The 23376-nt window shown below is 37.1% G+C and overlaps 3 protein-coding genes across 3 annotated transcripts in view; 2 read left to right on the top strand and 1 right to left on the bottom strand.

The window, feature by feature from the left end:
• LOC134750767 (uncharacterized) lies at window positions 1–12746 on the bottom strand. The gene is made up of 17 exons (XM_063686008.1): window positions 10476–12746; window positions 9672–9904; window positions 9179–9458; window positions 8799–8912; window positions 8170–8347; window positions 7726–7855; window positions 6017–6206; window positions 5360–5528; window positions 4653–4726; window positions 4038–4559; window positions 3733–3917; window positions 3102–3258; window positions 2884–2997; window positions 2083–2811; window positions 1714–2004; window positions 1125–1318; window positions 1–666 (listed from the first exon to the last, which is right to left on the bottom strand). Exons 1-17 carry the CDS (start codon window positions 12709–12711, stop codon window positions 1–3), a joined length of 6462 nt encoding a protein of 2153 aa, XP_063542078.1. The 5' UTR covers window positions 12712–12746.
• Window positions 12747–13149: 403 nt separating this feature from the next.
• Window positions 13150–18326, top strand: LOC134750462 (TBC1 domain family member 7). Its single transcript, XM_063685621.1, has 6 exons — window positions 13150–13446; window positions 15222–15418; window positions 16235–16413; window positions 17414–17509; window positions 17742–17871; window positions 18039–18326. The coding sequence occupies exons 1-6, from the start codon at window positions 13230–13232 to the stop codon at window positions 18135–18137; spliced, it is 918 nt and encodes a 305-aa protein (XP_063541691.1). The 5' UTR covers window positions 13150–13229; the 3' UTR covers window positions 18138–18326.
• Window positions 18327–18654: 328 nt separating this feature from the next.
• The window catches only part of LOC134750765 (uncharacterized), a 30356-nt gene continuing 25634 nt past the window's right edge, over window positions 18655–23376 (top strand). Inside the window, exons 1-2 of the mRNA XM_063686007.1 lie at window positions 18655–18856; window positions 22330–22531. Coding sequence (XP_063542077.1) covers window positions 18807–18856; window positions 22330–22531 — 252 coding nt within the window. The 5' untranslated portion in view covers window positions 18655–18806. The remainder of the gene's footprint in view (window positions 18857–22329; window positions 22532–23376) is intronic.

Genomic DNA, 23376 nt, shown 5'->3' with positions numbered 1-23376 from the left:
TTACTTCTCTAAAGCTTTATCAATGCCCAAAGCGATTTTCATTTCCAAAGTCATCGTCTCGACTCTCTTAAACTCATATTCAATTACAGTTTGATCCACACAGTCTTCAAATAGTTCATCTTCCCCTGACAAATAACTTGTGAAATCCGTTTCTCTACCATACTGACTTATATTATCTTGGTTATCCTGATCTGTATCACCAATAACATTGGTATCCTGATTATCACCATAAACTGCACTCGTGTTTTCTATTTGACAATCACCTTTATCTTTATTTGTGTCACTAACGTTATCTTCGTTCTCAATATTACTAGTTTCTACTTGATCATCTCCTTTCCCATTGACTTCATCATTACGACTGGCATTAAGTTCATCGTCATTAAAAGACTTATATTCCACATTAGAATCATTGAACTCCGCAATCCCAGAGTCATCATATTCTCTAATAGCATCTAGAGCCACGTTGATAGCAATGTTTCCATCGGTGATGGTCTCTTCTAGGTCTAAAGATGTGTCGCTTGGTAGAAGTGTGTTATCGTTATCGTCGTCATCGTTTTCGTCATCGGAGGGGGTGGCTTGGATGTAGGAGGGGACAAAGTTGCCAGCACGCCAGGCTTGCTCAGCTACGTCTATGTGAGCAGTTATGATTTGGGATATTATAGGAAGCTGGAAAACACAGAAGGAATTACAAATTACAACGATATCACGCAAATTTTAATATGAGAAGGAGACGTGAAATGAAACTAAGCAATGATTTTTTTTTAAACAGGATAGAATCACACATTATATGAAGCCACCCTGTTACAGTCATATGTAAACCAAATATATATCATCTAGTGGATTTCTGCAATAATGATAATGAATAAAAGTAATGTCATGCACCCAATAGTAGAAGTAGAACGCCCAGTAGGGAAATGTTGACTGAACGAATATCATATCTTGCAAGTAAGCAAATGGCAAGGAATGATATTTTGTGTGCCAATTATAAAAGAAAATGCAGAAATTTGTACGAAAAGCGGATCTTAGGCTCCAAACAACAGCTGAGTATGCAGCTGAGTTAAACACTAAGAGAATTATTACAAAAAAATTAAATAAAGTATTTTAGTATAAGATAAATAATTCACTGTATGATCTTGCATCTCTTCCGTCATATGTTCCAACAGTACATTGGTCTGATTATCAATCTTGCCCGCGTGACAAGTCAGCGCGTCGTATTGTCGGTACATCTCTCGTTCTTCGTAGTGCAGCGTCCTGTCTAGGATCTCGGTCGCTACTGACTGCTCGATTCGAGCGTTTTCGGATACGTCCGAGTTTATACCTAATAATTTAAACACACAATCATTAGCAACTAGCCATAAAATAAGGAGATTCAAACGCGTAAGTGGCATTGGATTGGGCATATTCTCAGAAAACGTGACACCCACCTATGCAGTGACCTTAATCAGGAAAATGCCCAGCAAACGGAAACATTGGGCGCCATTCAGTACAGCAAGAGTTAGGTGGGTTGGGAGGAGTTTACCCGAATTGCCCAGGACCAGTGGAATATTATGATATGATTCGAGCCCCACACCTCAACAGAGGGTAATAAATAGTAGAGAGAGTAGTACCTAGTGGGGGGGGGGGGGGGGGGGAGAGGATGAAATGAATTTTGCACTTTAAAATAAGAGGTTTTAAGAATCAAGCGATTAGTAATTTTAATTTTATAAAACAAACCTTGCGAAGGAAACCGATCATCTTCATAAGAGTTAATCGTGTCAATGATTGATTTTTTGGCTTCGCCTCGATCTACAAACATCATGCTGTCATACGAAGTGGAAGCAGTTGGTACAGGTTCTTGATCTGGAGTATCGTCTAATTCTGATGTATTTCTAATTGAATGGGTGTCGGAAGTTTCAGATGTATCTTCATCAACATCGTGTATTACAGTAGAATCTACTTCAGATTTATTTTTAGATGATTCGATGTCATGTACTGCATGTACATGACGAATATCATCAATAACAACTGTGGAAATAAATAAGAATTGTTTATTGACGTTTAAACCTTAATAGTGGCCGAAATATTTTCGCAAGATAACAATACCTTGTGATTTTAAGATATTCGTCTGCTCTTGTTGAATTGGCACAAATGGCACCATTGCAGCTTCTAATGACTTTTTGTCCCCTGAATCAGTCACAAGAACTTCATGTACTGTGGTTGTTTCTTCTTGTGTCTCAGATTTGACTGTTTGCACCTCAGAAGTACTGACTTTATCTATCTTGTCCTCTTTCTCAACGCTCGTTATTTTTTCATTGATAGTCTTCAGTGTCTGTCTTTGAAGGGCGTTAGCTTCTTTTATTGACATTTGTGATTTCTTCACGGCCTTAGCTAAGTTTTTACCTATATTTTCTGGCCTTATTCTTGTAGGTTTTTCCTTTATTATTTTCTCGGGCTCCTTCTTAAGAGGTTCAATTTTCTTCAATGGTTCTTTTCTAGTTACTTTCTTAGTATCAGTAGGTTTACTGACATTTACAGCTGCAATAGACTGTCGTCTAGAGATATTCACTTTAGTAGTTTTGTCTTTTTCACCAACGCAAATAGATTTCCGTGAACTGACCTTCTCTTCATTTTTACTTTTATCTTCTCTAGGTGTAATATTAATCCTGCCTCTAATTGGCCGCTCAACGTTAGTCTTTCTATTTACATTTGCCGTTTTGGCTCTAGTCGTCTTGGTTTCTTTTGGCTTAGTAACTTCTGGTTTATCTTCGTCTTCAGTAGTAACGCTGTCCTTGTCACTCAGAATGTGTATTGAATCAGTATCACAAGATGATACTGTAATAAATTTAGATAAGGTTACCGTTTTTTTTTTAAATATAAAAATATAAATAACGAACCCATACATACGTTCAGAGTCGATCTTTTCCTCTCCAATCTCGCATTCAACTTCGAGGGGGCGCTGATCTATGTATTGGACTCGAACGGCTCCGGGAACATAAGTAAGTTTTATCTTCGACTCGTCTGCAAACCAGATAAATATGTTTTTTACCAAAATTTTTGCAAAATAAACTACCTTCGTACCTCGTCTACCCTACTGTCGGATGGAAGTTTATTAAAACTCTTACCAGGTTTTTCTCCACCAGTAAGCTGGCTCAGAGCGACTCTGTCATAAGCATTGTCGTATCTGTATGTCGTATATTCGGCCTTCTTGGTTATTTTGTGAGCTGGAACCAGATCCTCTGACTTGTAGAAGTCATCCATGGGATTCTTGAGGTACAATTTCTGTTGAGTAAAAAAATATATTGAAGATTAGTAGATAAATCAAACGCTTTGTCGTTGAATTTAAAAATGAGAAGGAAGTTTTAGAATATTACCTAAATTAATGCTTAATATAATTCTACCAGATAACCAGACACTACACTATAATATTATGTAACACTACGAATACTACGATACATAATAAAGGTAATATCCAATTTTCGAATAAATTTTAATTATATCCTTATCAAGAATACCATCCGTGTATGTATGTAATTTCAAAACTTGATGAGGATTTGTATGTATAACAATTTACATATTCAAAATTTAATTTTGTACTTTTATTCACTTGTATCATATAAGATCCTAAATTCAAAAGCAAAACAATGGTATCTCTCAGGGCGTACTGATTTAACAATTCGTCTGATTTGTGCTTTAAGGTAAGCAATATAGTTTTTGTATTGCACAAACTTATAAAAGATAATGCTATATTGTTACCATAGGATCCACAGCTGGTTCACCGCGTGCTATTCTCGCTTCACGTTCCGCCATATCTTGGTCCAGCTCGGCGAATATCTCTAGGTCTTCGGCACTGGGCTTCAAATCCTCATCACCGTCTTCAGGGTTATTGGAGTTTACACTTTGCATGTAGTTCATGAGAGAGACACCTTCACCTGCGGCGGCTACAGGACAAGAAAAAACAATAGCTTATGTTTAACGATTATTGTTCGATCTGCTACCTTCTACTCAACTCATGTTTATTTTAAACAAATCTTTATCACAGAAACTACAGACTAACTCACCACTTCGTCTTCTGTCCTCAAAACTTTGACCCGGATTTTTACTTGTTGCTCCTGTATCCTTCGTAATTTCTTCTGGTTTACTTTCCTGGTTTTGATTGTCATCGCCCTTTTCATTAGTTTTAGTTTCGGATTTTTTATCATCAGATTTATTTCTATCGTTATTTTTAACGGCGTCACTTTCAGTTACTTCATGTTTTATCTCAGATTTATCATTGCTCTTGATTTCTGATATCAAAATCTTTTTATATGATTTCTTATTAGCGCCACCATCATTCGTTGTTTCTGTTTGAACTTCACCAGTCGGAACCTTTTCTTTAGCAATTTTTTTATCATGATCTATCACTAGATTATCTTCTTCTACAATACCAGGTAATCTAGTGCATTGTCCAGATTTTTCTGTCTCTTCTTTAGCAACCGTTTCTTGAGATTCGGTCATTTCAATTAACGGTTTTTTCTCAGCTTTAATATCTTCTATTTTATCTTCCTCAATAACCTCTTCTATTTTAACTTGATTTTTGGTTGCTGAAATATTTATAAAACAATTTTACTGTATCTACGCAAGTAAACACTTTTTTAAGATGTCAATTTGAGGCAAAAGTAAAACTGCAGTCATACCTGGTTTTTGAGGCTTTTTAGACTGCTGCCCGAAAAGCAAGTTGTTAATACTTTTGAAGTCATTTACAAAACTCCTGCAAATAAAAGTAGACAATATATTTAAGAGCTAGTTGAATTGATAAGTACTTATTGAAGCAATGATATATTCGACATCAAAGCTCCTTAGGACGAATCTTTTGTCTTTAGAAAATAGGTAAATAACTACAAAACTAAACGTATTCGATGAGACATGCTGTGTGCAAAATTCGATACATTAGAACTACGAGTAAAGAAAGAACGCTAAACACTAAGAATTTCGTACATAGACTTGCCTGTTCCTATCTCTTTCGCACGCTCGTAAATATATTGCTGTCCCGCCCATGATGCCGGCGGTCAACACCACTATGCGCGTGCGACAGCAATATAATTATGCGCATGCGACTGACATAGAAACAGGCGGGTCAATGTACCTATACGAAATTATTCATACTCAGCATCCTTTCTTTATAAACTTGTTTCTTTATGTTAAAAATTACAAACATTTAAAGCATATGCATTCAGAGGAAGACCGAGAAAAAAATATTTCAACCAAATAAAAGAAAAGGTTCAGGTCTTTCCATACCAGAAGATTAAGGAGTTAATAGAGGACCGGACGAGTTGGCGATTGCTCCACCGACAAGAGCACAAATCTTAAATATAAAGAAGAAGAAGAGAGAACATATACTAACCCAGCCTCCTGATTCTGCATCTGCATCTTCAAGTCTCCCCTGTACCCATACCAGTAGTCGTCGAGATGTTGCTCCGACACTGGCGGCTTCGGGGGCTCCTCTTTTAGCTCCTGGATGTAACGGGTTCCTCGCATGAACGGAGACCATTGGATGTCGGTGGTCACTGCACCTGAACCATGAAACCAGTGTTAGGTGTCGGTAGTATAAGATAAGTAGTATTGTGGGCGAAGTGTCCAAAATTATTTGAGCAGCGAGTTAAAACGAATGCTTGAGTAAAACCTGTCTACAATTTTGGTCCAAAATACCTTGATAACTAACATTCTTTAAGCCTTTTTTTAAGACATGAGCTAGTTGCACCAAACACTGATAACGTAGCTTAGTAATTAACGTAAATTAGTATACTTAGGTACTTAGTTCGTTGGACCCGGGTATGTCCTTAAACTACGCCCAAAAGAGAGGTATCGGGTCAATTTAATTTCAGCTTCAACCCAAGAAATCCGATTTAATGTCCAAATTAGGTTGGTCGTTCGGGAATTGAAACTTATTTTCAAATGAATCACCAAAACGTAATAGTTTAGAATATACTTGGATTTGTTGGAAAAACCCTTGTCCTTGTCCAATCTAGTGATTGGCACAACTTGGAAAAGAGTTACTTACCATTATCCTTTTTGCCCTCGTCCCCGCTGTCTTCACTATCTTCACTCGTAGAATCATTAGCTTCTGATCCAGAAAGCATGTCGTCTGCTACTCCTTTGGCATTTACTTCAATTGGACCAGATTTATCTTCTTTAGGTGGAGCTTCCAGTTCTAGCACTTTCGGCTTCGACTCGTCAGCAGATTCTTCTTCCTGATAATTCAAAGACAAAGACAAAGCATTTATTGCCAGCATATTACACCGTACATAATTACATAATATGGACCCTGAAAGGGCGCAGCAATCTTACAACTAAATAACAAAATAAAACTAGGTATACTGCAATGGTTTACATTAAATTATTTCTAATATATATATTAATTAAACATTCTGTCTTCAAAAAACTCCTGTAGCGTGTAAAAGGACTTATCTATTAGAAATACAGTAAGTGCTTTTTGAAAAAAAATAGGTTTTCTATTTCTTTTAATGGTTGCGGTAGTTTATTGAAGATTTTAATACACATCATGTGTGGTCCGGAGTAAAATATTTTTAAGCTAGAAGTAGGTAAGGAAAGGTAGTTATTTTGGTGGAGATTTAATGGTTTTACATGGCGGTCTTTAGCTTGCAGAAAGAAAGAGCTGTGTATTTTGACGAAAGTGCAAACTTCAAAAATATATAAGCAGGTTAGTGTTAGTATTCTCAGGCTTTTAAAATGTGGCCGACAGCTTTCCCTTTGTTTTATATTAGTTAAAATTCGGATGCACTTTTTTTGTAAAATAAATAAGGTATTAGCATTCGTACTATTTCCCCAAAGGAGTATGCCATAGCGGAGTATGGAATGTGCGTAGGCGTAATAGGTGGAAGTAGCAGTTTTTAAATTTGTTGTTTTTTTTTAATTCGAACAAGGCATATGAAAATCTAGATAGTTTATTGCTTACTTTCTGTATGTGGTCTTTCCAATTAACCTTTGTGTCAATTGTTAACCCTAACAAGGGAAAAGTGTCTGTTTGTTCCAGTTTAGAATTGTTGTATGAGAAATCTATATTTAACGGTTGTCTTTGATGTGGTCTGAACTGCATCAGTTTTGTTTTGTTAAAATTCAATTTTAGGTTATGTTCGATTAGCCAAGAATCTAATTCAGTCAGGACATGGGTGAGGCTAGAATTAAGGTTATTGTTATTTATGCACGGAAAAACTACGGAAATGTCATCTGCAAATAAGATACTGGGTGTATTTATGGAGTAGGGCAAATCGTTAATGTATATAAGGAACAGTAGGCAACCTAATACACTACCTTGGGGAATGGACTGAGTGACATCTACTTTATTTGAACGTATGCGTGAAATTTGTCCTGTGTGGTTATTATGATACTATATTTCTACAAATTGCACTCGATTTTTGAGGTAAGAGATTTTTTTGAAGTAAGAGAAACCATTTATGTACAAAATTGAAGCTATGTTAAAAAAATTGAATCGTCAATATATTGTGTTTTGATAACTATTAGGCACCACTAGAGATTAAAGATATGCAAGTTGAGGAAAGATTCCAAAAAATAAAAATAAATCGGAAAAATCACAAGAAATAAAGGGAAAGTCAATTTTGGTTTGGAAATATTACAATTTGTTCCCAATAGAAAATGTTAGGATTTCCTGATTTTTATTCATATATGTCAGCACTTAGCCAACTACACATGATATGACGATGTTCTACTTAAATGATTAAAAAAAATTACTTTGGGGGGCAGCCCCAACATTTCTCTCTCTTCTCTCTCCTTCTTGTCACGTTCTGCTCTCTTCTCGTCGCGCATTCGTATTAGATAACGCACGCTTTGCATGGTCTTCTCGTGGTCTTTTGCTATCCAACTGTAAGAAAATCAAGTACCTTAGTTCGGAGTCAAAGGCCTTGACCGAGAGGATGCAACTATAGTTACCTCAACGAGTATAATTTACAGGTAACTATAGTCTAGCCAATGATTTGTCACAAAAAGAATAAATTTGAAAAATCTAGGGATCAAAGATTTAGGCGTAATTTTCGCTCCTTTTAGTGACGAGAATAGTTGAAAAGACTATTTATACCATATATATTATTTAATCAATAAATCTCTCCAGGATTTACAGTTTCGACCAAAGCTCAACTCACGTTACTTCCGCAGTTCTAGATCTAAACTGAATTATACCGTTTCCTCTCAGCAATCTCCTCGTCAACCCCTCCGCGCTGCCAAGCTTCAGCACATGCTCGATCGCGAGGGAACACAGGTCTGTTGTCCAGATTCAACAGCTCCTTCAGGCGCAAGGTTAAGGTCTTGCGGTAGGCAGGAATGGCGCGAATTACTGGATTGCCGGTTAACACCAAAACTGGAAACGGTAATTTTTGAGGTTTGAGTGAAAGAGTCGTACTATGAGGGCACAGAAATGTTTACTTCGACGGGACGTGTATGGCAGCTACCTTAATAACCCCCAGAAATCTGTTTTATACACCGTTTATATTTAAAGGTAAGTTACCCAACTTTATCATTATATTGGCTTCTTATCCGTACCCGACACTTTTTGAAATGCACTATGAAGTTTAGGATGTCGTTATATCGTTAGGAATTACTCGTAGTTAGAATAGTGAAAAATTGTAAAGGAAAATATAAATGTGTGGACAGACTGAAGAACACGTCAACTGGTCTGGAACACAACACAAATAATATAAACTTCTCCGCACACATCAACATTATATAGGTACCCGTTTCTCTACAGGCGCGCCGCAACTAAAGTTACGACTGATTGTAAACAGAAAACGAAAATATTGTTGCATAATAACCTTTTAGAATTTTCATAGCCTCAAGTACATCCACGATAAGAGGGTCCTCAATACGATTGTAAGCGAGGTCCAGGACTGATAGATTGTTGCAAAACTTCAGCTGTTCCAAGTCACCTAGAACGTAGAATCAAATTAAAATTCAATTTATCATTAAATAAACCTACTTGTAGAATTCATACAACTTCCTATTCTTATATTATGCTTCCTACCTCTTGTTGGGTAGAAAAGTTTTCACCCTTACTAAAAATTTTACCTAAGATCTTCAGTTTCTAAAGCAGCTTCATTGCTAGAAAAGTACGTTGGTACGAAAACAGTTGAAATTGCATGGAAAAGTGTGATACTTGTGCAAAACAGCCGTGAATATTATAGTGGGCACTTACTGACAGAAGACAGCATATTATGAGCAATACTCAACGTATGCAAAACTGGTACTGAGTCTAAATTCTCAATCTTCGGCACAAAGTTATGATCCAAATTCAAAGTATCCAACTGCGGGCATCCCGTAAGATTCTCAATCTTCTTTATAATGTTGTAGTGGAGATACAAGCATTTTAGTTCGGAGAGTGTATCAAGGCCCTCTATGCGTTGGATTCCATTGTTTTCTAGGAAAATGCATTTTAGACCGGTATATTCTTCCAGGTTTTCGATCTTGGAGAAACCCTGAAGAAAAGATAAGAATTAACAGACATTTAGTCGCAGAATTTAGTGACTTCAAATATCAGGCATAGAGCTTTGAGATAATTTCTGATTCCGAAAATTTACTTTGTATTTAATGAAATTAATAATTGCTGTTGCAGGATTTATAGATTTTTAGTTTTTGTTTCATTATTGGGATTACCACAGCACCTAAAATTTTATTATATTAGATCTTACCTTGAAATGCAAGTACAATATATCATTTAAGTAAGGAGTAGTATACAATTTGTTCTCCTTGCAATGCTTCTTGATAAATGCCTTCGTCATCTGTGGTCCTCTATTCAGCTCCTCGATCTCCTTATCTCTTTTTTCCTTGATCAGTCTCTTCCGTTCTTTCTCCTTTTCTTCTTCTTGTTCTTTCTTTTTCTCTGCTGCAAGCTTAGCCCTTTCTGCTCGAATGTCTTCAGTGGCTGAGATATTATGGCATTTAGGGTATTTATATTTCAATTAAACTGAATGAAACGTGTGGTTTTGTCTTTGTACAACAATAATATCAAATACCATAAATAGCCACAATTGTACTTGTTTCTCGTATGCGCACAGCGTACACAGTCGCCATCAGATATATGAGCTTCCGACGTGTTCAAAAATATCTGAACACTCACTCTAATGCCTTGACAATAAAGGCGTGTTCAGATATTTGTGAGCACCTTGGCTGCTCCGATGTATCTGATGGCGATACAGCCCGTCTAAGCTAACTTTGCACCGACTTGAATAGAATCTAGAAGGAGTGTCATTTAAACGTCATATTTTCATAAATTTTGAGAAGACATTGCCACACTTTGTCATTGAAAGTACAGAGGTAACTTGGTCCGACTATACATCATTTCATAGTACATGAAGACAGCGCTAGGAAATATAATAGAGAGCTGTCAAAACTTTTTAGCAAGATAGACCATAGTCTAGGTAACCCATTGATTACCTAGACTATCGTAATAAATTTTGATCACTGTAAATAAGATATTTATATTTAAAACTTACATTTGACATCGCCGATGCTTGATTCGTCAACAATTTCTGGTTCAATTTCTATTACATGTTTTCCAGCAAAGTCACCTTGTGCCTTCATATCGACATTATTCGCATCATCTTGACCCTTTTTGCCATCCCTTCTAAGTAAATTATTAGCCAGTCGTAGAACTTCCTTGTTGTCTTTCATTTTATCTTTTATGTCGTATAGAAGGTTATCAATCCTATTATTCCGCTCGATATCTTTAAGTTTTAAATCAGCTAGTTTTTTAGCTAAATCACCTTTCGGTTCAAGATCGGTATCCCATAATTCTTTGCGTCGTTTCTCAGTTCCTTCTTTTACATCTTTGTCATCTTCTTTTATAGCAGCGTTAATTCCCTTATCTATATTCTCATCTTTAACCTTTTTCTCATCTTTCTTTTGTTTAGCTTCTTGAGGTTCTTTGCTTAAGTCTTGCAATGACTGTGTTGGATGTAGAATGCTATTTGACTTTTTCATTACTTTATCAATTTCTTTAATAAAATCTTTACATTCTTTACTTCTCATGTCATATCGTTCCTTGCTTTTGTTAATTCTGTCTTCATGGCTTTGTATCTCAGAGTTCAATTTCCCTATGGCGCTAAATATTGATCCGATATCAGCATCTGTGACCGAGCTTTTGGGGAGGATGGATGGAGGAGGATGAGGTACATCCTTAGTTTCCTCTTCGTCTTCGTCTGATTCATTAGTTAAATCAATTACTTCAGTAACTTTTGTAGTTTCTGGGAGCTGTTTTGATTTAATAATACCTTCGTCTTTTAGTTTCTGATATGCAATCGTAGATTTTTTTGATTTTTCTAGTGCTTCGTTTACATCGTTGAGTAATTCATTCATACTATTGAGTTTATTTGTAATATCTTCACGGATTAACGTACTAAGATTATCAGCACCTTCAACAATGTTTCGAGCTAGATGTTTCATTTCGTTGTATTCCATTTCATTGTTGTTTATATTTTCGTCATTACTTATTTGTAATATTCCTTCTAGAGCATTTTGTAGAGTTTGCTCCATTCTTTCATCAAAACGTTGTAAATTTGAAACCGTATTTTCCTCACTTTTACCGTTATTTTCATTTTCTGTTTTTACGTCAGCTTCAATTTCATCGTTACTCCTTTCATCACTCCTTTCGTTACTCCATTCATTTCCTTGATCAGATTCTTTCGACATAGGACTTTTGTCTAGCAATGTATTAATATTTTTGCAAGCATTTTCTGTGTCTTTCAGTCTTGTTTCAAAGGTTTTAATGTCCTTTGCATTGTCAGTAAAGTCGGAAATATTTCCTAGATCAGTTTTTATGCGTTCCGAAGTTTTGATTGTGGCTCTCTCAACAACGGCATTTAAATCTGGCGATATTGGGTTGGAAATGTTCAATGCTTCATTAATGGCAAAATTTTCCTTAACCTCTTGCATAGTTGTACGTTTAAACTCTCCTTTAACAAACAGACTCGAAGATTCTTTCAAAATTGGATCAGACAAATCAATAGTCTTTCTGTCCTTCGGCTTAACATTAGGATCGTCATAATAATCTGCCATTTCGCTGAGCATGTCTTTAGTTTCCTGGAACCTAGTTTCATAAGACTTGTCAGTAAATTGACTTACCATATTCTCAATAGCTTCAAATTCTTTATCTTCTGTATTAGATTCTACTTTTTCCTTTTTAGTAGATACTTTTTCATCTTTATTCTTGTCTAATTTAATCTTGTAGTCTGTTACCGACTGACATAAAGCTTGCATGTTTTGGTATTTTATCTTATTTATTTTTTCTCTATCACCTTTGGCTCCTTCTAATTCTGCAGTCATATCGGTGTAACTTGCTATATGTATATCTTCTAATGGGATGGACATACCTTTATTTTTGTCAGCTTTGGTAACTATTTGAATTTGGCGGGCCTTTTCTGCAATAATCGGGTTGTCATTGATGATCATACGAGCTTGTTCGCTTGTCAGTGGCTTCGTATGATCTTCGACATTGGTAAAAGGCTGCCCAGTCATCACTTCATATTCAGACCTTATTCTACCTGGGTATGACGCGGCTATATACGGCCTATCTTTAAAATCTTTCAAGCTAGTTAGTTCGTTTTCGATGGCTTTTTCAATAACATCCTTGGGCAGCTTGGCGTTTTTAAAGAATATACGTAACTCTTCTTCCTTTTTTTCTATATAAGCTGCTTCACTCACCGAATTGTCCGTACTACTGGGTTCTTCCATGTTGACTTCCCTGTTTTTTTTGATATATTTGTAATTATTTACTAGCTCACCTTGACACTAAAATATATTAGACGTAGACAAACATTTTCTGCTTATTTATTTCCATGGTTACCTATTTGAATCTTTTGTTTAGTCGAAATTTGAAATCTCTTGAAAGGACAGGTTGCTAAGGAAGTCATTGAGGTTGATTGCAAGAAACTTTTAACTGCTCTGTGAAACGAAACGAACGAAGAGTAGGAATTGATGATTAGAAATAATTTATTAAAAATTAATTAATCACTTCTATGTTAACGTAATTGTAATTTAAAGGTTTTAATATACATAAATGAATCAATATTTCTAAGATTTTAAATCCTTTTCATGCCATACATTCGCACTAAAAAGTAGCTAATCGATTTTGAAATAGTCCGTAAAAATAACCGTAACAGCTGTCAATGTCAGATGTTTCAATGACAGTTTAATTTATGGGCTTCGATCCCTTGTTCAATGCCGATTTCACTATGAATTTTCGTTAAAATATGCCTGAAGACGCTGTTGCTAGATTGAAAATGTCTGATGAACGGAATTTCCGTTCATCATACTATGAAAAGGTCGGTTGCCGGGGCGTTGAGGAGAAGAAATCTCTAGAAATACTCATGAAAGAGAAGCCGTGGGATAAGTTAAAGTTAAAACAGTTTTGCCTTCGGTTTACGGTACCAGCTGCTTATAGGAATTTAGTATGGAAGGTTTTACTTGGTAAGTAAACGTTATTTTCATATCATAAAGGATCTGTTCTCTATTAACGCTCAAAAATAGGGCGGTGGTATTTGGGCGTGTTGCTACTGGATTTCTTTGTTTGTGAACTCATTGTTTATTTATTTATTTTATTTTTAGAATGATTCTATAATGACACAGTTTATCTTAATAAGTAGTTTAAAGGAAAATAACAAATAAAATGAGAAATAGACAATGGACCTAGAAATTAAAAAAAAAAGTTGTATCATGTATGTGTGTTTACATGTTACAGTATGTAGAAAAGTCAATAACCATTCTGTTTCAAATATATTTCCTGGAAATACTTGAGACTAGAATATACAAACATTCTCTTTGATATCTTTTAATGGAATGGAGAAAACATTGTCCAATTGTCTTTTAATAAGAAACTCTTTTTTACCTTATTTTTAAGTCTTATTATTATTATACAACAAAATCCATAAACAAATGCCTGCGACGCATTCTAGGGATTTACTGGCCACAAACCATCTCAAACGTCAGACTATGGCAGATGACTGAGCAGAAACCCATAGGACGTGAAATCCTTGAAAGGAAGTGGCGTTGGATCGGACACGTACTCCGTAGGCCGGACAGCCATCTGGCCAAGCAGGGTCTCCGCTGGAATTCGGCTGGCAGTAGACGGTCGGGGAGGCCGTGTACTACATGGAGGCGATCAGTTGAGAAAGAGGCTGGCTCAACTGAACTCAACTGGAAAGAGCTGGAAGTAGCCGCGCAAGATCGTGACAAATGGAGGATTCTTCTGCGAGCCCTATGTCCCTAATGAGGGATAACAGGAATACATCATCATCATCATCATTATTATTTTTTTTTATATTTTGGCCACACACAACACACACACTGCACACTTCTTCTTCTTCTTGTGCCATGTCCTCATCGGACGTCGGCGACCATCTCTCAGAACTTATTCCTATCCTGTGCCAATCTGCTCAGGTTGGCAGCGTCGTTAATATGAGTCCAGCTTTTAATATTGTCCATCCAGGCTAGCTTCCTTCTTCCTCTACCTCTTTTGCCCTCTACTTTGCCCTCTATTATTTTCTTTAGGATTTGATATTTATTGTTGCGGTAGATATGTCCAAAATATGAGATTTTTCTTTTCTTTACCGTTACCAAAAGTTCCAATTTTTTCTTCATTCTTTGCAAGACTTCTACATTGGTTATTCGATCTCTCCATGATATTTTAAGCATTCTTCGGTAGAGCCACATTTCAAAAGCGTTTATTTTTGCCTCTATGGTTCGGTCTATGGTCCAGCCTTCGACGCCATACATAAATACAGATAACACGTAACATTTAACCATTCTCCATCTGAGTTTCAGGTTTATGTCTTTGTTGGTGAATAGCTTGTTCATTTTCATGAATGTGCTTCTTGCTATCTCTATTCTTGTACGTATCTCTTTACGTGGGTCCCATTTTGTAAAAGTTGGTAAAAGTTGATAAAGCTAAATAGCACAGTTTCTTGAGTAAAACATCCATGGCTCAGGAAAATTTTTTTTGCACATTACTCAAATTGCCCTAACAAGGATTCAAAAGCAAAACTATTAGATTCATAGGCTAACACATTGTTCCTAATGTTCAATGTAACCCTGTGACTAATTATAAAAGCAAATAGATAAAAAATTTGAAGCCAAGTCTAATAAATCAACAGCTATTTTACCCCGGGATAAATGACCCCAGGTTCAAAACCAATGAACAAAGCCAAAGTAATCAAATGAACAATAACTAGTTTCCTTTTTTTCAGACATCCTACCCGTATACCCCGACTCACACACATACGTAACTCAGCAACGTACAGAACAGTACCAGGACCTCCTATATGCTGCGGAGATGCTAGAGTTAGCCGACATGTCGGGGCCACGGAGTCAGATCTTACTGCAGATGTGGTTGCTGGAAAATGAAGAGACGAGGCCTTTGCTGTTCCCGGAGACAAATTGCTGTGTAAGTGATCGCGCAAGTAAACTGGTTTATTTATTTGCAAATAGATATATGCAAGTACCTATAGGAAAATTACCAAAGCCGGGAAGAAGTTGTTGAAAATTTGGAAAAAATAAACAGGAACACTCTTAACTGTCCATCCGTGGACCTTATGCCTTTAGTAATAAGGTTTACGAACAGTCAGTTAACAGTGTGGGCGATGGTACAAAACCTGAAAACGGTTTTCAAAACTTCTAAGAACTTTTCCATATTTTTGGAAAATTTCCACAACTTGCACAGTTCGTTTATTCTTGTTGTGTCTCGTATTTTCCCTGGATTTTCCCAAGGCTACATGGTGCAGAAGTAGATAACGCCTGTAGGACTGCCAACACAACACAACAAATATGTTGTTTTCAATCAAAAGGTATCACATTGTCGCTTGCCATAAGGACGCTTTGACAGGTTATTCGTATAAAGATGCAATCCAATTTCGTCCTTATGGTAAGTGACAATGTGGTACCTTTTGCTTGAAAACGTCACAAATGGTCTTTAAATTGGAACTAAAGAAAGAAATTTAAGTAACCTGTTTGTATTCATTCGCAGCGCGAAACGATTTCGCTGCGAGCACGCAGCGATCTTAACAGGGAATTTGCATATAGGTACTTTTCAAAATTTTTATTAGCTCATTACGCAGCGAATTAGTTGCGCTCTCCCAGCGAAATCGTTACGCGCTCACGGCAAAATAGCTGCGCGCTCGCGGAAAACTCGCTGCATGCTCGTTTTCAACTCTCCCACAAATCGGCAGTGTGATAAGTGTCTTAATGAAATGTTTTGCTCTAGTCCTCAGACACATTCGTCCCCATCGCTGAGACGCTCTCCTCACTGTACTCAGATGAAGTGGACGTGTACTGGCTAAGCAAAGGGCTCGCGGATGTAGTGAGGCACATGCAAAAGGACCTCGTCAAATTGAAGGAGGCATTCCAGAGTATGCTGGATAAGGAGGATCAGGAGTTGTTTAAGTAAGTTTTATCTTTGTCGCTTTTGCGGATGGACCTGAGGTGTACTGGCTAACGCAGCGTACTACGTAGGCGAACAACACACGAACGCGAAGCGATGCTTCACGGGGTGAATACCTTTGATACCTATAGAAGTGTCCTACGTGGGCGATCTCGTTGCGAACGCGAACGCCGTGTGCCCGCCGCGCCGCTTCGCTTCGTGTTCGCGAGTTGTTCGCTTACGTAAGACGCAGCGTAAGCAAGGGGCGTCGTAAGGCACATGCAGAAGGACTTCACGAAGCTCAAGGAGGCGTTCAGGAGTATGCTGAATCAATCAATCGTATGTGTGGCGAAGAGGAAGAGACAGTAGAAAAACTGATGTGTGAATGTCACACCCTTGTCAGACAAAGAATGAAGGACTTTGGAACCGGCTATCTGGAACCAAAGGAATTCAAAACGCTACCCATGAGCTCCATCATCCGGCATATGGAGATGGTGGGAAAAGCCCTTGAGTGAATATTAACTGCACAAAAGATCCCTATCGGTCGAAGCAAGGGCCCCCGAAAACCATAAGATAAGATGCTGGATCAGGAGGATCAGGAGTTGTTTAAGTAAGTTGTTTTATCTTTGTCTCCCGGCGTCTGGTCCTGGCGGCGCGGCGGTGTCTTTGTATGCCGGCGGCTAAGTTTGTGTCCTAAAATTAAAAAAAATATTACTAGAGATGGCCTGCTAGGTACACTATCGACAAATTTTTCGACAGGGTGCCATCACATCATTCACATCACAACATTAATAATTAATTTTTCATAAAATGTATGCCGCCGGGCAGCGCCATCTGCTTCAGCTATCAACCACAATATTGTTCGCTACTTCAACCCCTGGAGTAGCCAGAAACTCTTGATCATCATGGTAATTATGTTAAGAACAGGCTGTACACTTATTTGCCACCATTAGGCCACACTTAATTACTTAAAATGTTGAATTTAACAATAAAAGTATAAATATTTTGTTTTTCTTTTTTCAGCCATTTAGCAGATATCTACGCATTGGATGCACTACCTCTAACAAAATGGTTCAACTGTTGTTTTGCTGGCGTATTAGATGACACTTCCCTAGCAAAGTATGAATTATGTATTTTACTTATTTATAGAGTTAGACCAAGAAAAGTCTGCAACGATTTTGATAGCATACGCTGTGCAATTAGTGTTATTTTAAACGTCAAACTTCTATGAAATTATGACGTATAAATAACACTTGCACTGCGTATGCCATCAAAATCGTTGCAAACTTTTCTTGGTCCAACTATCTATTTTTGTTTAATTTCTCGAAATATTATACTTTTTCTTTTTCAGGATTTGGGACAAGGTGTGCAGTGGTGCGCCGAAAATATTATCATTTGTTGCTGTGATGTTAGTTATAACGCTACGACGAAATATATTGAAAGCGAAAAATTCTGAAGAAGTATTAAATTGTGTATCAGAGGTAATTATGTAGAACCTTTTTATACAACTTGGCTGTACGGCTTTATTATCAATGCCCATTTAAATATTTAAAAAAACAACAGAAGTGTTACTATAAAAAAAAAACGGAAACGTAGTAGTTTTTGTCTGATGTATTGAAGAAAATTAAAAATGTGTATTTTTTCGTAGATTCCAGAGCAATGTGAAGAAGTAGTAGCTAATAAAGCAATAGAACTATGGCAATATTATGGTGCTCAGCCACAAAGCGATCAGCTAGCGAAGAAATGATGTATGACCTTCTAATGGGTATAACCCATTAGAAGTAAAACGGAAGATTTTTAAGAAGTAACTTACCCATTCGGGAAGAAACGAGCTAAATATTAAATACGGCTATTTAGGTGCAGCTATTTGGATGTAGTATCTGCTTTATAAATTCGCACTCTATTTTGATCTAAGTGATAATACTGATAATCGTTGTTTATTAGAGAGTTTTAAATACATATTATTATAAATATAATGTTGTTTTATTAATATTTAATTAAGTAGGTGTAGTTTCAAAAATTTGGTTGCATTAAGTCAATTTTTAGAAGTAGTAATCGAAGAAATGGGGTTGGCCGGTCGAAATAATTAGCAGAGGGCGCCAGCATAGCTTGCCCTGTCAATCCTTAGGATTGTGTCAAATTTTTGTTTTTTTAATGCACTGGATGCCAGCCCTTTCAGCTCAATCTCATAGAAAAAGGGGCAAGCTATGATGGCGCCATCTCTGCAAACCTTTGACAGTTGCCAACCCCATTAGTAGAAATTTTAATGTTATAATGGCAACACTAAACCCCTCGCCATTTTGCGAGAATGTCAGCCAAATCATCAGCTTGCATTTTTCGTTAATTTTATGTTGTTTTACATTATAGTTACAGTGATTTTTGTTTAAAAAAGTTATTGAACAGTTAAATTATCATAATGGATCGTTTTATAAGCATGTGGAAAGTGCGGGAGCTGGCGGACAAAGTGTAAGCTGTGTTACGATTTATTTCGCTTTTATGTAAATTGTATCCATCTGTGTGACAAATACAGTAGTATAATGAACCCATTTGCTTATTAGGATTCTAATACACTAGTTTTTATGTGAGCGGTTTCTGAAATCGCTTTAAACGGCAATTTTAAGTGGCCTTCCTTTAAGCAACTGGTTTTGCCAAAAATTGCTTGTGAAGGCCAATTTTGTTGAATAAAATCGGTGTCGAACATCGAAATGGGCAGTAATTGTTGATTGGCGACCGATTTGCTAGTTATCATTGAGCTGTGATGCCATTCAGCGATTTAAACTGCTCAAAAGCGAGTTTCGTGTTACAAAATGTCTAGTGTCTACAGTTACTTGTCTGACTGGTGGGAGAGGCTATCTAAGCTATCTTAACGACTGTTATTACCTGTATCACTATCTAATTACGTTTTAAAGCCTCTTAGAATAGAATCATCTCTCAGATGAATAAGTATTTAATGTGAGATATTCACATTCAATAATCATTACTTCGTCTGCATGGAATGTAATACCCTACCCTATGGCCCCAAACTATCTCTACCAAATTTTGCCCAAATCGGTTGTCGTTTAAGTGTGAAGAGGTAACAGACAGATACACTTTTGCATTTATAATACATATTAGTATTAATGGTATTATAAATTACTAAATAATATTAGTATGCATATCCATCTTTATTGTTAAAGAATGTTGCATATGGATTTCATTGTTATAAACAATAATCATATCCAAAGGTTTCACTTTTAAAAGAATAAGGAAGTTAAAATTCCAGTAAATCTAAAGTAATGTCTGCCACTAAGGTACCAAATAGACTGACTGATTTATGTTCAATGTTTAGTAAATTGTAGATTGTCTCAATGATTTAATTGTCATCATTACCAATGTTAATGTCTAACTGTTCACACATGCCAATTGTATAACGGTCCACTTTCCCAATACACTGCATGACTTAATGTCATTGACTTGCATAATAACAGGTGGTCAATAATTGGTATCACTATCACTTGGTATCCTGGGTATGAATCCCGGTAAGAGCAATAGCACGAAAGACCTATTCGTGGAATAAATGACTACTCGAGTAGCGACCGTGGAGTATCCCCAAAATAGACCCCAGATGCGTTGGGATAACGACATCAAGAGGACTGCTGGGAAAAAGTGGCTCCAGGTCGCACAGAACTGTGAAGAGTGGCGTAAAATGAACGAGGCATACACCTGAAGGGTAGAAAAGGGCTAAAGAGAGAGAGGGTGTTTTTTTTAGACTTAGTGTCATAAAAACAGGGCTCTGGTCTCTCAGGGGTTTTCTTGTAAAACCCGAAATAGCCCAATACTTTTAATTATTTTATGCTCTGTATGTAGGACTGAATCATGTATTTACGTAACAACTTCGTATTAATAGATTGTCTTATTAAAAATTGAATAATAAACCTACAATACAAAACTTTTTGTATGAAGAAAAAACCGGTTCCGAGCCTTGCACAAAAACATGACATTAATTAACCCAAAGGGATTATGAATTGTCAGAGATTACACCGATAGTGATATAAACCAGCCTTATCTTATCGCATTTTGTTTTTACCACTGAAATTTGCTTTCCAGTGTTTTTAAAAATAAACAAATAAACTCATTTATTTTGGCCAACTTTTTGTTTATAACATGGTACCACATAACACGTCTTTTACATACCCCTCAACAACTATGCTTCTCTGCTTGGCCTAAAGATTGACTGGTAGAAAATTTCGTGTGGCATTAAGGCCACCTTTTGTCACTGTATTTTTTTGACTGTGCAATTAAGTTTAACAAAAAACCGGCCAAGTGCGAGTCGGGCTCGCGCACGAAGAGTTCCGTACCATTACGCAAAAAATGGCAAAAAAAATCACGTTTGTTGTATGGGAGCCCCACTTTATATATGTATATTATTCTGTTTTTAGTATTTGTTGTTATAGCGGCAACAGAAATACATCATCTGTGAAAATTTCAACTGTCTAGCTATCACGGTTCATGAGATACAGCCTGGTGACAGACAGACGGACAGCGGAGTCTTAGTAATCGGGTCCCGTTTTTACCCTTTGGGTACGGAACCCTAAAAAGGATCAACTCGACCACTCACTCACTGAATAGTCATAAGATTGTAGGTTATTCCAGGCGGTCTAGCATAAGTTGCGTTCTCGCGCGCGAGTCCATACTTGAAGTCGCGCTAGATGTATGGAGTCGCGCGCGAGAACACAACTCATGCTAGCAGGTCAGAATTTATTTAATATTCAAGCTTCATTCTAAATAGCTGTCTAGGATGTAAACATACTGCAGCCATGTTATTTGTTATCTTTACGTAATGTCTACGTACGAAGGTCGTCACAGAATTCACAGATGGGTGTTTCAGTTAATCTACTATTTCTGTCTATTTATATACTTAAATACATAAATATTATAGGACATTCTTACACAGATTGACTGTCCCACGGTAAGCTCAAGGAGGCTTGTGTTATGGAGTAAGGTTGCCAGAGCTCAACGAGGGTGCGTATGTATGTATGTAAACACTTTATTGTACATAAGACAGATTACAAACACAATAAAAGAACAAAAATGTATACAATGTACAAAGGCGGACTTATCCCTATAAGGGATCTCTTCCAGTCAACCTTAGTAGGTGCGTAGTGTTAGGGTCGGCAACGCGTATGTAACTCCTCTGGAGTTGCATGTGTACATAGGCTACGGAGACTGCTTAACATCATGCGGGCCGTATGTTTGTTTGGCACCGACGTAAAAAATAATTGGATTATCTTTCAGTCACTTTTGTCTACTAATGACGCTGACTATTACTAACATGCCACAGTTAATTGTTAGTATTTAATCTATTCTAAAATTAACTCAAATGAAACTAGTACATACCTACTAGCAATTAAAAACTAACAAAAAAAATGGTTTAATGCACATCCAAAATACTTTGAACCTTCACTGCTATACACATCAATTGACCTAGAGACCAATTCAAAATGGTCAATTATCATATCTCTTTTCAGATGCATTTGTTAAAACGACCAGATTATTTTGAGCTCTCGATACAAATAAAGTTGTTAAGAATTGAGGTCAAATAAATATGGTGATTTAATGACTGTTACAATTATATGGGTGGCCTTGGAATCCTTTCTCTCTTGCGTAACGTTACATATTGATGTTGTCACGTTTTTTGTAGTTTTGGTTTTGATTTTATTTTTCATGCGGGCGTATTATGGATAAATATATGCGGGTATTAATGTAACTGTACCTAGATAGTTTACAAATTGAAAAGCAATTGATGATTCATGAAATAAAAAATTTTACATAGCTGTCTGTCTAGGTGTCTTTAGCTTGGGGTTATACTTATACTCACTGTAGGGACGAAACTACTGTATCCATATGGTACACATTTAACCGATAACCAAAAAAACCTTTGATTTTTTTCTTGTTTACAGTACAAATGTAGTAATGAACTACACGGAGATCGAAGGCAAGGTCCGCGAAGCGACATCCGACGAGGCCTGGGGTCCAACCGGGCAGCAAATGCAAGAGTTGGCCCTGGCGACCTTCACATATGAACACTTTCCCGAGGTCATGTCCATGTTATGGCGGAGAATGCTGCATGATAACCGGTCACACTGGCGAAGGACTTACAAGGTACGTAGAAGCTATGAGTGGGAAGGAGAGGTCAGATCATGGCTTCTCACTCACACTTATAAGGCAACAAATGCAAGTTGGCCCTGGCGACCTTCACATATAAACACTTTCCTGAGGTCATGTCCATATTATGGAGGAGAATGCTGCATGATAACCGATTACACTGGCGAAGGACGTACAAGGTACGTAAAAGCTATAGGAGGGAGAGGTTAGATCATGGTGTATCACTCACACACAACAGGCAACATATGTATGCGTATGCCTTAGCCACCTTCACATATGAACACTTTTCTGAGGTCATGTCCATGTTAAGGAGGAGAATGCTGCATGATAACCGATCACACTAGCGAAGGACTTACAAGGTACGTAGAAGCTATAGGAGAGAGAGGTTAGATCATGGTGTATCACTCACACACAACAGGCAACATATATATGCGTATGCCTTAGCCACCTTCACATATGAACACTTTTCTGAGGTCATGTCCATGTTATGGAGGAGAATGCTGCATGATAACCGATCACACTAGCGAAGGACTTACAAGGTACGTAGAAGCTATAGGAGGGAGAGGTTAGACCATGGTGTATTACTCACACACAACAGGCAACATATGTATGAGTTAGTCCTGGCGACCTTCACATATGAACACTTTCCTTAGGTCATGTCCATGTTATGGAGGAGAATGCTGCATGATAACCGATCACACTAGCGAAGGACTTACAAGGTACGTAGAAGCTATAGGAGGGAGAGGTTAGACCAACAGGCAACATATGTATGAGTTAGTCCTGGCGACCTTTACATATGAACACTTTCCTGAGGTCATGCCCATGTTATGGAGGAGAATGCT

This window comes from Cydia strobilella, chromosome 20 (genome assembly GCF_947568885.1).
Source record: "Cydia strobilella chromosome 20, ilCydStro3.1, whole genome shotgun sequence".
Lineage (NCBI taxonomy): Eukaryota > Metazoa > Arthropoda > Insecta > Lepidoptera > Tortricidae > Cydia > Cydia strobilella.
Note: the sequence above shows the minus strand (reverse complement) of the source record. Positions and strands in the feature narration are given on the sequence as shown.

Bases quoted from the DNA above. Each gene is read 5' to 3' on its own strand.
- LOC134750767 (XM_063686008.1), bottom strand. From the start codon at position 12,711: ATGGAAGAACCCAGTAGTACGGACAATTCGGTGAGTGAAGCAGCTTAT. The intron at 2,812-2,883 runs GTATGTATGGGT...AATTTATTACAG, and splicing joins GGAAAAGATCGACTCTGAAC to TATCATCTTGTGATACTGAT. The intron at 1,319-1,713 runs GTTTGTTTTATA...TTAAATTATTAG, and splicing joins TGATCGGTTTCCTTCGCAAG to GTATAAACTCGGACGTATCC.
- LOC134750462 (XM_063685621.1), top strand. From the start codon at position 13,230: ATGCCTGAAGACGCTGTTGCTAGATTGAAAATGTCTGATGAACGGAAT. The intron at 13,447-15,221 runs GTAAGTAAACGT...CCTTTTTTTCAG, and splicing joins AGTATGGAAGGTTTTACTTG to ACATCCTACCCGTATACCCC. The intron at 15,419-16,234 runs GTAAGTGATCGC...GTTTTGCTCTAG, and splicing joins TCCCGGAGACAAATTGCTGT to TCCTCAGACACATTCGTCCC.